Below are 15,069 nucleotides of genomic sequence, written 5' to 3'. Positions count from 1 at the left end.
AATATAAAATTTACAATCTATTCCGAACCCTTTTGTAGGACTTAAAAGCAAATGATTTTGTATATTGAAACGTTGTTATTTGCTTAAATGGTTAAGAAGATAGTTAAAAAACTGTAAATTTAGAATTCCAATGTTATTTTTGTGGAGAATATGTAAACTAGCTTAGTTATAAACATATTTTGATTAAATTTGGAAAATATATTTGTTTCATACTAAGCCACTAACATATCACTATATAAATACTTTATTGCCATCCCCGTAGCAGCAAACCTAATTAAACTACTGCTATTTAAATAGTTGGTAAATATTAAATTTTTTAAGGAGATATTTGAGTGAACATCTAATTAGGTAAATGCAAATAAGCTTAGTCTGTGGGATTGCTACGACAGGGGTATTTAAAATTTCAGCATTATTGTAATTATAGATCATTATTGTGAAAAGTTGTATTTTCCAAAACTGTTTAAAACTTGATATTATTTTTAAGCTCGTTTTATCTATGACATGATTGAAATAAAGGCACGCTACACAAGTTAATATTATGTATGAATTGTAAATTAAACTGTCCATAATCTCTTCATTTAGTATATCGTGTTGGCAACTTAGATATTGGATTATTTTAGCGGTATACTACTGTCATAAATGATCAGAATACACCCTTGAACTAAATTTACTATTGGTGGGTAAATAATTTGTTATATTATTTTTCAACGATATATATTTTTTCATCATTAAGATAAATAACATGCTCTGTTTGGTACAAAAATATAGTATACATAACAATAATAAATAGTGTTATAAATAATTGACTGAAACATACACTGGCGTAATTAAGTAATTAACACATATTAACGATCACAGCCATGTTATTTGTATTAGCTCAAACACAGAATATAAAAACCCGCATATTATTTCATTTCATTTCTGTCTTTAGTGAAACTATTTTGTTAGTATTGCGCTGTAGTAATATTATTTGCATATAATTGTTAGTTTATTTACATTATTTTCAGGGTAGCAATACTATATAAATAGCTATAAATAATAAGTATCAATCCAGAGTAAAAAGCCGATTATATTTGATAATATTTTGTCATATGATTGTTTCACTAAACACACGAAACCACTAACCAAAAACACTAAAAATACACAATTTTACATCAATATCACATTCTAACTAACCGAGTGGTTTTATTCATAGCACAAGAAACAGCTGTTAAAAAATACAAACCAACTTTATACGACAGAATTCAATAGATATTAGGTATGTCTTACATTGTAAACATTTTACTTTTCCTGTTCTTTTTTAGTACAAGAACTGGATTTTTAAATCCTAATCGATGTTTGCGGAATAGCCAAAACTAATTTCACAACTTTGCTCTATTTGAAATCGTGTTTAAAATTAAATAACATTAAAAACTCTTCTTTTTAAACAAAGCATTAGCAGTTAAAACCACTCAGTTAATGTATAACTTAATCTTAAAACTAAATCTAATTCATTCATACTTTTACATTTGAAGTAAGTAAGCTGGGCAATCGAATCTACGTTCAGTAAATTGTATTGAGTAATAACTTCGATTGTTCTGAGAAAGGTAAAGCTACATAATACTAACACTCAGACTTTCACAACCTAACTTTGTACGTATTGGTTTTATCTACCGCATCTTAATTGATACAAAACTGTTTTCTCTCACCATACAAGTAGTTCAAACTACTATCAAAATATCACATCTACACGTATTATGATTTCTTATTGTCATAGATGTTAAGTGTGAACTTGTTTTTAAAGTTCACATTAAGTTGAGCCTTGTAAGATAACATTCAGCTCGGCGTGGACAATCTGCAACAAAGACGAAAGGTATCCTTCAAGGCAGTGGTATAGAGCCCATTTTCTTTATTCTCCTTGTATTCCAAAAGCCAAATAATGGGAACACCAATTTCTTGCCTCTTCACGGTCCCGACAGCACATTGGATAGACGATGTTAGACTTTGTAGACTTCGCACACCTCTGGCATAATGTTTGAACGTCATCCTACAACATACAAAATAACTATTACACTATTTTTTCATTTATTGTTTGTAGCAATATTCTACTTTTTGAATCAACTTTCAACTTTTACAAAAATGCATTTACTATGTACAAAATTATACAAAGATATATTTATTGGGCTGCCATTCTTAACAAATGAATGTTTTATCTTATTTCTTGTCAGATATTTCCTACTTAAAAACTCATAAGTCCCTGACAATCTATGTGGAAACCTTTTGCAGAGCAGATTTCAAGGAATCATTATTATATTGTGTGTTTTTACCAGTTTATCATTTTCTCAAACAACTGATCATTCAAGGTTGTCCCGGATCACTTGTATGCACGATTACTGTCATATCAAGTGACCTATACCTCCTACGATTGTGAGAAGACTTTGATCAACAAAGTTCATAACTAACTACATCGCGAGATGAGTGGTAAAAGTATTTGAATCCAAAATAGTCGTTGTACAAGTCGAGACTTTAGAATATTCATTTACATTTACTAGCCTTAATACAGGTTAGGTTTTAAAAGCGTTAACTATTTATTTCCTACAAAACCCAAATGAAAACCATAAAATAGTAATATAAGATCATAAAATACTAAAAAAATACTTGTCATGAAAACTAATAATAGACCATATTAAAAACTCGGATCCTAGCAACTCTTTCTTTTCTTAAGATTTTGCTAATTCTTTAGAACAATAGTGTAATAAAATGAGAAATCTAGGAGTTTCATATAACAAAATTTGATAAATACTCGTGACTTTCAGTTTTATACTTTTTAAATTGAAGAAAACAATCGCAGGAACTCAATAAATTTGAACATCAAAGAAAGAACCTTCGTATGTTGTATGTAGCACTATTTTAGCTCTCTTAAAACTGTAAGAACTAAAACAGGCAATATGAAGAGAAATGAAATTTTTGTCAAAAAATAAGTAATATATAAAAATGTCTGTATTCATGAAGTGAATCTCAGGTACAACAGTTTTACAGGATAACACTAACTCAATGTTATCCTAGCGCTGATACTGGGACAATAAATTTTGTCATGTCAATTTGATCGATTTCTGTGAAGAAATGGGTAAGGTCAATCTCGGAATGTTAAAAATCACCCACAATCACCAACTTTGGACTGTGGTCTTGTGGGAGCAGGGCCGCCCATCAATATAATAACACATTTCGCCACTTATTTGTCCAGTCTTACATAACTTGTTTACCAGCTTTGTATATTTTTTTGAGATTTCTGTTTATTTTTTTTAAAGATCTTGATCTATTATATTAATTTCATAATCCTAATCATAAAAGATTACAATGTCAATGCCAAGAAGTCAGAACATGTTTGAAGTATCAAAAGCTAGGCCTACATCGGTTATGAAAACGTAACGTATATGATAATTTGTATTGTGATTCGAAAATCAAGGGAACATAATCAAATATTTCAATTTAAAGTAGGCCAAGATATACAGATCAGTTGGATTTATTTCAAGCTATGCATGTTTTTATTGATTACTAAAAATAGTAGCTATACCCGTGTCTTGCAACGGGATTAGTATGCAAAAGAGACAATGTTGGTTCTTTGAAAATTTCTTAAAACGGCTTTACTCCAACCATTTAATTTACAAAGGAAATTGAACAGTATTACTTGATAATAGTATGTGTTTGTTAAATAAGACTATGAACACTTATTTAGGCAACATAGGATACAATATCAATGATAGATTTTAAGGTATAATCAAATAACATTTTGAATGGTTTGTATTGTAAACGAAAAGCTATCACAATAGTTCCAAACCTGTTTTTAGTGTAATTTCCTACATATTTTAGTGAAATTATAATGAGGCAAATGGAAATTCGCATAGTCTGCAGGTTTGCTGTGGCATAGGTAGAGTACATATACTACCATATTACTGTTTACACATGAATATATCTACAATATAATTTTCATAAAACTCAAGATAAGAGCCTAGGTTGACATGGCATTGATTATAGAATCTTTTAGAATGAACTACTCCCTGTAAAACATTATTACAGCATTTCACAAATATTAGAACAGACTCAGTATAGATCATAAACAATAAGCATAAACAAATGAAGTGACTGAAAGAATCCTATACAAATGAAATGACATTAGCTTATGGTTTGACAGCTCCATTTAAGTAATGTTAGATAATGTTTACGTTCGGGTGAGTGACATCATTATTTTATATTCATGATATCCTTATGTCAATATCGAAGCGGGAATTGTTCTATATGTATCCTTGGAGCTGTAGCTTTATTTTTGTCCAATTTGAGCACAGTTGGTTCAGTAGTTTTTAGTTTATCTCATACAAACACACACACAGACTGACTGACAGACAGACACCATCTCTTCTTTATACTAGTAAGATAGTAGATAGCTGTTGTTATTGTTTTTGTTAACTATTGCTAGGATGTACTCACACTTGTGTCACATTCAGTGCGGTGGAGAGAGGATGGCACGCCGCTGTCTGACCAAGGATATGCAAGGACTGATGACGTAAGCACCACCAGCAGGAGGACTAAAGCACACGTCTGCAGAAACAAATAACAAGAAAACGTGAGAAAATGAAGGCAATCAACAGGAGAAATGAACAATCTTTGACTGAGCAGTGGTTCGGAATAAAGACCTAACCTAGAATCTCACTGAGCAAAAACATTTTAAAAACAAAAAATATCTGCTACGTTCCCATGGGGCACTCTGTCAGACGTGGAGGCTGTATGAGAGAGAACTGACGTCACTAGACCTTTGCTATCAACTTATTATATCTATAAGTTAAATTTACAATTTAAAAGACATCAGCTAGATTCTGGTGTAGATGATAGCAGATTCAAGAACCTTGTTTGCTCAGTGAGAGTTAAGTCTTTACTTTTTAGACATACCATTTGCTAAACTATTACATACATACCTTGTCTAGCAGTTCAAGAGGTATGCAAAGTAACCTATTCACACAATTTGTTCACTGTTCTTAATATGTTATAACAGGAAATCGGTACTAAAAGTAAATGACAGTGGGTTCTATGAATAAAAATGTGTTTCGGTAGTACGGATGAAACGTTGCCAACTGAAATAAGTATAAAAATATTGCAGTATTTAAATTATTGTGGTATTTTTTGTTAAATACTTTTAAATTAAGTTTTAAATTTTTCTAATGCTGTTAAAAAATAAAGTAGAAAATTTAAAGCGTAAAAATGTCTAATCTGTATTTTCAACTTTAACATTATTAGTCCATATAAGACTTATAAAAAGTGTGGAGGGTTGTACGAATGTTACAATTTTAATCACATATCTTCACTGGCTGTTATCATTATAGAAAATAGTCGTACTGTGAAAACTGTTCTCTAGTTCACCTGTCATTGGAATTTGATCAAAAGGACAATATGAACAAATTAATATTGTACATCGGGGAAATGCTTTTGATGTTTACATTTAATGAATGTTGTTAATTATTTCTGCGAATTGATTTTGTACTCTTCAGAGAAATAGTCAAAACTTATGATTTATGAATATCACAATAAAATATATAATTCTTGTACTTGTTATAAAAAATAAATCATCTACCTTCAAATTTTCATGGCTAATGATTTTCTTTGAGGGAGTATTTCCTACCAATATATCTGTTCAAATGTTTCTATTAAAAATAATGGTAACCTGTGATTAATAAGTGCAATTCCATCAAGCATTTGAGACAGACATGACTATTCTAATCCTATACTAAAACCTAACACAAACGTTTTTTTTTTACTTTTTACATATAATTAGCTATTTCTGTAAATCTCTTTGTATAGGCCTATATAAAAAAAAATCGTCAGATTAAAAAAAATTGTACAAACGTGAATACCTACATTATTCTTTGAACGAATTCCCGCGAACCAGAACAATCGGACTGTGGGAACATTTTTAATGGGAGGCTTTATGGGATCATATTTGTGTTTTAGGCCCCTAAAACATAAATATCGCTTTAAAATTAACAATTTAGTACATTTAAGTGGTTATGGAGATGATTAAAAAACTGTTATTGTATTCTTTTGGAGAATAAATAAATTCTCGTAGTTTGCTTATTTATGAATATGTACCGGTCGAGTTTGCCTAATAAACAAGTATATCTTTGTATACAGAGCACAACAGGTTTCAGTGCAGTGTTCATATCTGTTAAGGAACTTGTTCAATTTTTTCATCATTATCATCACCTGTCAATGTTTTTTACACCTAGTTTAATAGCTAGCTTCTTGATCATGAAGAAGGTTATAGGTCATGAACATGTTTTGTTATCGTTGCAGTCTGGGGGACCCGTTGTAGGAATCCGCTCCCTGTCAGTGATAAGGGAGATAACATCGGTCAAAGGTCACTTATTCATGCCGCCTCCTCGTGCATTTAACGCCTGTCAAGGCCCTTCTTTTGTGTTGTAAGACCGAAGAAGGCATGCCTTACGGTACGTCCAGAGTGCACGCCGATTCAAATTCAGATTTTGGGAGCTTGGTTAATCTGAGTCAGATATTTTGTTACAGCAGACAGGTAGTCAAGGCGGTGTAGGAAGTTTTCAACGGGCAAACCCGTACAAAACCCGTACCTTCTTCCAGAGGTCAGGAAAACCCTACCCCGCAAACAGTTTTTATATAAAACGTTTTTAAACTCGTTTTAGGTTGTCTTATGGCCTGATTTCCCTCGTGTCTACAATATTTATGAAAATCATGAACACAGCAAAACAACGTTCAAATTATTTAAGTAATATATTTAAACAATAAAAAAAGTTTATAAAAATCTGTTGTCCAGTAAAAGGTCAGTATTTAAACGCAAACTGTGTTATGTGAATGATGTGAACTACTAGAGTGAAATACTTTTTATTTCGTCACATATAACACGTTTTCCTGTGTTATTAGGTAAAATATTTAAAGTATTGACACTAGCTTTTGCTCACGGTTTTTCATGTTGTTGTTATAGATGGTAATGAGTTTTCTAAAATATTTGTTCTAAGGTTTACTTGAAAATTTCTAATCTTGAAGCAACACAACAGTGACTAAAATATGAAGGCTCCGTGAGTGTATAATGGAGTTTAGAATGTAGTGAAATGAATTGTTACTGACAAAATTCAATTGGTTCTTTAGCCAGGGCCATTTATTAAAAGCCCAACGAATAACGATAACTGGTTCCAGTTTCGAACCATCAAATATTAACGTTTAATACAGTCTAGACTCTCGGATACATAGACTATCTAACATGTAAACTATATGTATCCAGTATAAAACCTATTTCTGCTGAGTCTGCTCAAAATCTTAGTAATCAATTTAACCACACAAGAAACACACTCTCTTTTAGGAGTGTCATACTTTTTTTTATCAGATGGAGACAATTTCGATGTTCTGTATACTCTTAAAACAATAGAGTCAATTTTTATATTTACAATAAATTGTTAAATTGTATTTCTCTATCTTTTAATGCGTTTAGGAAGAGTGCATGGTTATTATTGTCCATACTTTCTGTCTTTCCTATCGTATTATAAACAAAATTTAAAGTCTATCTTAGTTGTAAAGTATGTAGAATCTAACATAAATGAGAGGGATACATTTTAGTCAATATATAAACATTAAAACGTAACCAACACGAAACACATTTAACCAGGTCTCTCAGATAGTGAAATATAAGAAGCGTAATTGTGGTATTTAACGTTAATGGTTTCGTCGTCTTAATGTACCACGAATATTACTTTAACCCTAATCAAACAAAAATCATCTATAAAAAATCTCTCAATCATAGGTGAAAACTGATATTCTATAAAGTATAATATAAACTTTACTCACAATATAACCCATGGTCCGTTCTAAAGCTGCAACACTCGCACAGTAGTGGAGGGGTTGAGATGCCTTTATGTTTTATACGGCGTGTGCCACACACTGGCCCCATGCCGCGCATGCGCAGACACCCTGTCCCTGCAGTGACTTCCTGGCCCAAGGCATTCCTCTATGAATCATTATTGTTTTGATTACATTATATCACATCTAGAATCCTCTGCAAGTTGTATCTGTACAAATACCTGGAATATTCAAATTAATCTTGTACAATCTCTTATGAGTTGCACCTCGCTGGTGTTTAAATTATAAGATTGATTTTAGTCAAGCATGGAGTTTTACTTTAGCTTGGTATATCTGATGTGATAAAATTATGTAATTGAACGTTATCGATGTAATTCAGATGTATTATTTCTTGTACTGTAATAATTGAAAAGATCAACAGTTTTAAATTTTATTTATTTATTTAACTTTAATTCATTCAATATTTCTACATTGTGCATCAAAAAGTGTTAGGATTATTAACCTACTACATTGAGTTGTTAGAGACTAAAAGTTTATGAGTATAAATTATATATTTCAAAATAAAATACATAAATATCAAGCCAATTGAGTAAGCGCCTCTTCAATTTACCAAAGAGCATTTTGTTTATCTTTATTGTTTTATCAATACAACAAACAAACATAAAAATATATTTACACACAACAAAACAATAACCACCTTAGGTATAAGACCTATGTTGGTGGATTTACACACTTTCTTGAGTTCTAAAATATCGAAGATGTGATTTTGTCGGGTCACTTATATCACTTGGTTATAATATGCAGTGAGTGTGAGTTCTACACAGTGATCTTCGTCATCACAGAGTAAAACTCGTTACACTTACAAACAAAAATGGCACAAAAGAGTAAAAGCATTAATATTAATTATTATCTATATTAGTCACTTCCATATTATCTATATAAATTCTATAAAAGTACATTTCAGCATTTTCCAAGCCTAATAAATAAGGCCACAGCTGCCTAGAAAAATCTGCTTCTGAGATGGTTTTGAGATTGAATGGTAGCATTGAATGGTAGGTAATGATGCATTAAACATTTTGGGTGCAAGGTATAAATAAAAATACTTGAAAGCTATTAAATTTGGTTTTGGAACTATTGCGTTGTACCTATTTCTTAATGTTATTCTCCTTTCAGACATAGTTTCAACCTCATCTGCACTTCTTTTATAAAATATTCATAAAACTTTATACATATATAGATTTTTCAAAAGCAAAATTTCTAACTTTTTAAATAGTGGTGCTGCATGTTCTGTTCTACATTTGTTACTAATTATCCTTATAAAGGATTTTTGCATGGCTTAATTGACGAAAGGTAAGCTCCTCCATAGATAGCTAAGCCATGCTCCAATTTAAAATTTATCATCGCATGATAAATATTTCTGAGTAGGCGATGATTACACTTACTTTAAAACATATAAAATATCCTTTAGTATTTTATTATTATTTTATTCTTAACATAATTTATATGGCAATTCCAGTTTATCTTTGAGTCTAAGATTAACCATGGGTAATATTTATATTAAATATTATACATTATATTTAATTTCCTCTACTTGCTCAATAACAGGACAATCACAATTTTTAGATTGGCAGTTTGTTTGGTGATACAGACTTATTGTGTATTATTACTGTTATTGTGTATTATTACTGTTATTGTGTATTATTATTGTTATTATTGTATTGTGACTTATTGTGGCCAACTATTTATATTATTAAGTCGACGTGCGTGTAAGGTGTGGTTTCTCGTATCTCTTGCCCACCAGCTTTGTCGCTGAAACTATTAAATTGATTTTATTCTATAATATCACTGAAAATCTATATATCAAAAAGTGGATTTTTCAACCAATTTATGAACAGCCAAGCTTATATAAAAACTGAATGATAATCAGGTTTGAATTAATAAGTATACATATACAAAAGCGGAATATTAAATAAGCAGTTATAATACAGGATGGTTAAACATATCAAATATTTTATTGCAGAACAACAAACAAATCTAGAAATAATTTTAACATACACGTCAATTTTAATAATAATATTTCACACCACTACATTTCCAAAAACATATACGAAAAGAGTAGTTAAATTTGTACTTGACTACAACTTTACTAAAAATACCATATGCTAATTAAAAATAACATAATTAAATACGCTGAAATGCGACATTTTAAAGCAGACAGAGATATGTTTCACCCACTGCCGAGCTAGATACGCTATTTTTTCTTTGTTACAACACATAATAAATAACCATTGCAACCAACCTGTTACTTGTAACAAGTAGCATGTAACGTGTTATGTACCCTGGAGGTACTTGGTAAATGTAAAATTTTCATGTTCGTCTGTAATGTAATTTAATAACAGAAAGAGCTCATTACAAATTATATTCTCGCTAATTGAGAAGTGGACATTTTTATTTAACTATTCTATTTTTATGTTTAATGCTTTTGTAGTTACAATGACTTTTTTGAAAATTTATACAGTAATATATATGGTTTTTCTTTGTCCTAGGACGCTAGTCAGTAGCCTGGGATTGTTTTTCACATACTAGGGGTTGCGGCATTATCAATTAGATATTATCCATTGGTTATTTGGCGGGATTCGAACCCGGGAGCTCAGTCAACGAAGTTCCGCGCTCTAACCACTAGACCAGCTCGCTCCCCCAATAATATCTATGGTGAGATTAATCGTTGTACAAGTCTGGGAACCAGGTAGAATAGTAGTTGACAAAGTAAAAAATCTACTTTGGTCTTAGATTTGAACTACATCCCTCACCTTAATTTACTGACAACTCATTTTACTGTATTTGAAGGAATCACCATTGGAGGATATTTATCTAAAACATCACCATATTTTTCTGGCACCAAACAAGAGACAAGAATGGAATGATTTTTTAGAACAACCAGGATGCTAAAGCTACTTAACTAATGATTATCTGATGTAGTTGAGGTAATCTGGAAAAGTACATTTATAAGTATATGATAGCTAGTACAAGTACAATTATATGATAGGTATTTCTGTTGGTAACGTAGTAGAAACCTTTGACAAGTTTGTTATCGGTAGGAATTAATTGTACTAAAGGCGCGCGATCTACTTCATCCAGAGGTAAAACTTGCACCGCTGATCTAGATCTGCGAAACCACATGAGGAAGTAGTTCATAAACCCCTACACCTTGCAAGCTGTTGTATTTTCGGGTTAAAGAAACTCTTCAACAATGATACTAGCCAAAAACCTAACGATAACACAACCACTTAAACCTAAGGATTAAGATATCCTCACCTCAGTTTCAAGGGTAAAGTCTTAGCAATCATTTTATACTACCTCCTTGGTAAAAATAGAAGACAATTGGCTGTTATACTACGTGGTTTTACAATACTTAATGCTCCTACAAATACTCCATTCATTTCAATATTACAGAATGCTATTGAACGTGATGACCTTACTTTAAGTACCAAAATTTGTTTAGCTTTATATTTAGGCCTTAAGTTTTAAGTTTTATCACCTTAAGTTAAATACCTACGAAGTTCGAAGTATATTATCATACATATCTTATAGTTTATTTAGTATATTTTAATAGTTGCATAGACAAAAATTCCGCGCAACAGTTTACACTCTGGTACAAGGCCACTAAATACAATTTTTGTCCGTGCGATATTCTGTCTTTAGCGTTTTAAAACGTTTCCTTGTGAAGGGACGGTCCACACTGTAGCCTTGTTACTAATATATTACCCAATAAGTAATAGTGTCAGAATACAGGATCGAACCGCCAACCTTCAGATTGAGAGTGCTATAATCACTCTGCTACCTAGGGAACATTTTCGTCATTGATTTCTAAACCAATCTCAACCGGATGCCATGCACGTTCACATGTATTGACACGTTGTATTTTACAATGGACAGATTTTGCAACATGAACTTGTAGCCTAAATGATTACCAAGCAAATTGTTGGACTGCACGCCATGGTGATCTCAGCTTTATAATTAAGATAACCAATTATGGCAATAAAATGCGTTGTAGTGTTATGTGTATTGGAGAAAGTTCAACATTTTATCTCGCCTCTTTCTACAACTCATTTATATTGTTATCGTCGGGCAGTTATTTACTATTTTGTAAATTATCAACTGTTTTGTAAATACCGTCTGGTATTAAACGCAAAGTTTCCGCAACTGTGAGAATTTGGAATGTAGACTTTAGATACTCGGGCTGCATGGCTGATTACATAATGTTTATGCAATAGTAAGGTTCTAAACAGCGAAACAATTAATTACCTACAGAATGACTAAGCTGGACCATGCTGTTGGTAACAACAACGGTACTCGTGTTGTTGAACACGTTTAATTAGGTTGAACGTAGGCTGCAAGATCAATTGGACGGCGTCGTCGTCTAATCAAGCTACTAGGAGGCTACAAATTATGGATATTTATAGGCATGCACTGTTGATGCGATACTCCCTGGTGTGGATTAATGTCCACACTAGTGAGTACTACGACTATCCGCAGTACTATCCTGATAATTATACAATTCGTTAGTTATAAGGCAAAAATGTGGTTCGGATTCCACTATAAACTGTAGGCCCCTTAGTTGCGCTTGGCTGTATGGACTATTAATAATGGACTATTAGCTGTGTCTAAGGAACATGTCGGCCTTAGTCACTAACAAGACTACAAGATCGCGCCACTCATACCACACTATCTCCATTCATACTTGGCTTTCAAATTCCTACATTCTGGTCACCATTTCATAAGAACGAAAGTATTAAAGTATATTTTTTCGTAAAAATACACCATAATCCCCATGTTCAACTGGTAATGCTCAGTTAAGAACCGTAATAAATTTGTTGGGGTTTTGAGTAGAGTATGGATCAATTTTTACTTCTTGTTGAATTCCAAAACCCAGCCTACCAAAAATATAAATAACGTGGCTGATGACATGATGCAGTGATTTAACAATTACGGTGACATAAGATAATAGAATTAGCACAGAGCTAGAATCTTCAAACTACTGAATCTTTAATACAACGTAACACATGGTCTTGGCAGTTTTTAAGTCAAGGCTTGCTTCTGCTAGGCGCGTGATAGTCATTTGGTTATCTCTCAGTTTTCTATTTTTGATCATTTCTATATTTAGCTCATCATTTTCCTATCTTCCGGTCAAGTCCATACTTCCTGAGTTTTTACGCATTTGCACAACTGAGTTATTTCTTTTTAGTATCAAGAACCTCTGTTTCAAACAAGTAATGGGAATATTAAGGTTTTTTTTATTGTAAAAGACATTCAATTGATAAAATCGTGTTTAACTACTTAGATGACCACATGGATACTTTGGAAGGTTTAGGACAGTAAATTTTGTACGTTTCCAATATGTAAAATTTTTCAAGAATATTTCAGAGACGAATAAGTGTATTGTAAAAGCTTTTAAAAAATAAATCTGGTCACATAGTTAAAAGATTTTGTAATGCTTTTACTGCTCACTCTATTCAGTATAAAATTGTAGTTTTCAAAAAGTAGTTTTCAAAGTGATTTTTGTATTGGTGGGTGTTCACAGGGCTAAATACTCCACTCATGGCCCAATTATGATGAAATTTAGTATATGGGTATGGTATCTCCTGGCTTTTTTATGGCAATTTTTCTATGATAACCCATAAATTATGGAAAATCTGATTTCCACAAAAATAGATTGAGATTTGATGTTATGGTATTTTTCACTCATAAAACTTTAAACCTCAAATGCTTCAAAAATTACTGTTCAAATGTTATTATAATTAATTGGATTTTTCGTCTATAAAATGTTATAGTTACTCCCACTGCTTACCCATTATAATTTGTATAGACAAGCTAATGGGAGAAAGAATTCGTTAGTTTCCTGATACGGATTGTTTATATTTTTTCCGTGGGAGGGTCTTTTCTCTGACCCCAGGAATACAGCCTTGAGAGTCCCGTTTGTCTAACTCCCTTGAAACAATGTTCTGCTTATGCCTTGGCTTTCTAATGTTATCTTACTAATATTATAAATCTGAAAGTTTGTGAGTTTGTGTGTATGTTTGTGTGTGTGTTTGTGTGTGTGTTTGTGTGTGTGTTGCTCAATCACGCATAAACTACTGGACGGATTGGGCTGAAATTTGGCATGATGATAGCTCACATTCCCGATTAACATTAAAGCATATTCTTATCTCAAAAACCCTTTCGGGCTCCGCCCCAGTGGCTCTGTAGTTCCCCATGTTAATCTTATGATTTTTCAAATTTAAAAGGAATTAATGAATCTTAACAGCTGTTTCAATTCAACAAGTTGGTTCTGTTCTATGATGTTAAATAGCATAAAAGTTACAAGGATTACCAACAGGGTGCAGCACTATTAATTTTTTTTTTAAATTCATGACAACAGCTAATTTCCAATCAAAAGGTGAGTGAGCGTAGCGAACGAACTTCAACCTGGAGGCGAGTTAGCGTAGCGAACGAGCTAACCTGAAGGCAAGTGAGCGCAGCGAACGAGCTCCAACCTAAAGGTGAGTGAGCGTAGCGAACGAACTTCAACCAGGACGTGAATGAGCCATGCGAATACTTATGAAGCTAAACGGGGCGAAGCCCGCGGGTACAGCTAGTTAAGTTATATAGGAAATATTTTACATTATCTATTTAAAATGTTCTATAATGTTTATATATACAATCCGGTTGTTTTTATATGTTTATATATGTTGTATATTGACGATCGGTGACTGGAGAGAGGTTCAATTTACAGTCTACATTGTGTTACACACAAGATCCAACTCACCTATTAGCGCCAACCAAACTCAGGACACCCGCGGTCTAACTTGGCCCTTGCAAACTTTGAACTCTCTCTCTCATGGGACGTTTTGTGGAAGAGTAGTTAGTAAGTATAATTATTCATTTTCAAACTCATTATCGTACTTAAAAGTTATTCATAAAATTTTTTGACTTCTTGACATAATTTAACTATTAAGATCATACAGCCAGCTGTTTTAAATTTTATGGTAGAGTTACATCTGTTAACAACGAACTTAAGCCTACTTGGCTGGAACATTACAAGGTGGTGAGTGTTGTTGCTCTAGAGTTCTGGTTCTTTTAAGGTTGCCCAAGAAGCTTGTTGGCAGTTCTTGATTGGTTCCGATAAGGAGGAACCTCAAGAAACTTCCTCAACACTTTATATCGGAATAAACCAAGCCC

General features: G+C 32.3%; 1 protein-coding gene across 1 annotated transcript; it reads right to left on the bottom strand.

The window, feature by feature from the left end:
- Positions 1 to 1,056: 1,056 nt before the first annotated feature.
- LOC128999985 (uncharacterized) lies at positions 1,057 to 7,921 on the bottom strand. Its single transcript, XM_054426813.1, has 3 exons — positions 7,840 to 7,921; positions 4,465 to 4,575; positions 1,057 to 2,026 (listed from the first exon to the last, which is right to left on the bottom strand). The coding sequence occupies exons 1-3, from the start codon at positions 7,849 to 7,851 to the stop codon at positions 1,889 to 1,891; spliced, it is 261 nt and encodes an 86-aa protein (XP_054282788.1). The 5' UTR covers positions 7,852 to 7,921; the 3' UTR covers positions 1,057 to 1,888.
- Positions 7,922 to 15,069: the final 7,148 nt, after the last annotated feature.

Source organism: Macrosteles quadrilineatus, unplaced genomic scaffold (genome assembly GCF_028750875.1).
Source record: "Macrosteles quadrilineatus isolate MER2022 unplaced genomic scaffold, UCM_ALF_1.0 Scaffold_8__2_contigs__length_117827958, whole genome shotgun sequence".
NCBI classification, from domain to species: domain Eukaryota; kingdom Metazoa; phylum Arthropoda; class Insecta; order Hemiptera; family Cicadellidae; genus Macrosteles; species Macrosteles quadrilineatus.
This window is presented reverse-complemented; position numbering and strand designations above follow the sequence as displayed.

What these genes read in the sequence shown, in the direction of transcription:
- LOC128999985 (XM_054426813.1), bottom strand. An exon ending in GCACTGAATGTGACACAAGT is followed by an intron (nt 2,027 to 4,464) that starts GTGAGTACATCC and finishes TGTATGTTGTAG; the next exon opens with GATGACGTTCAAACATTATG.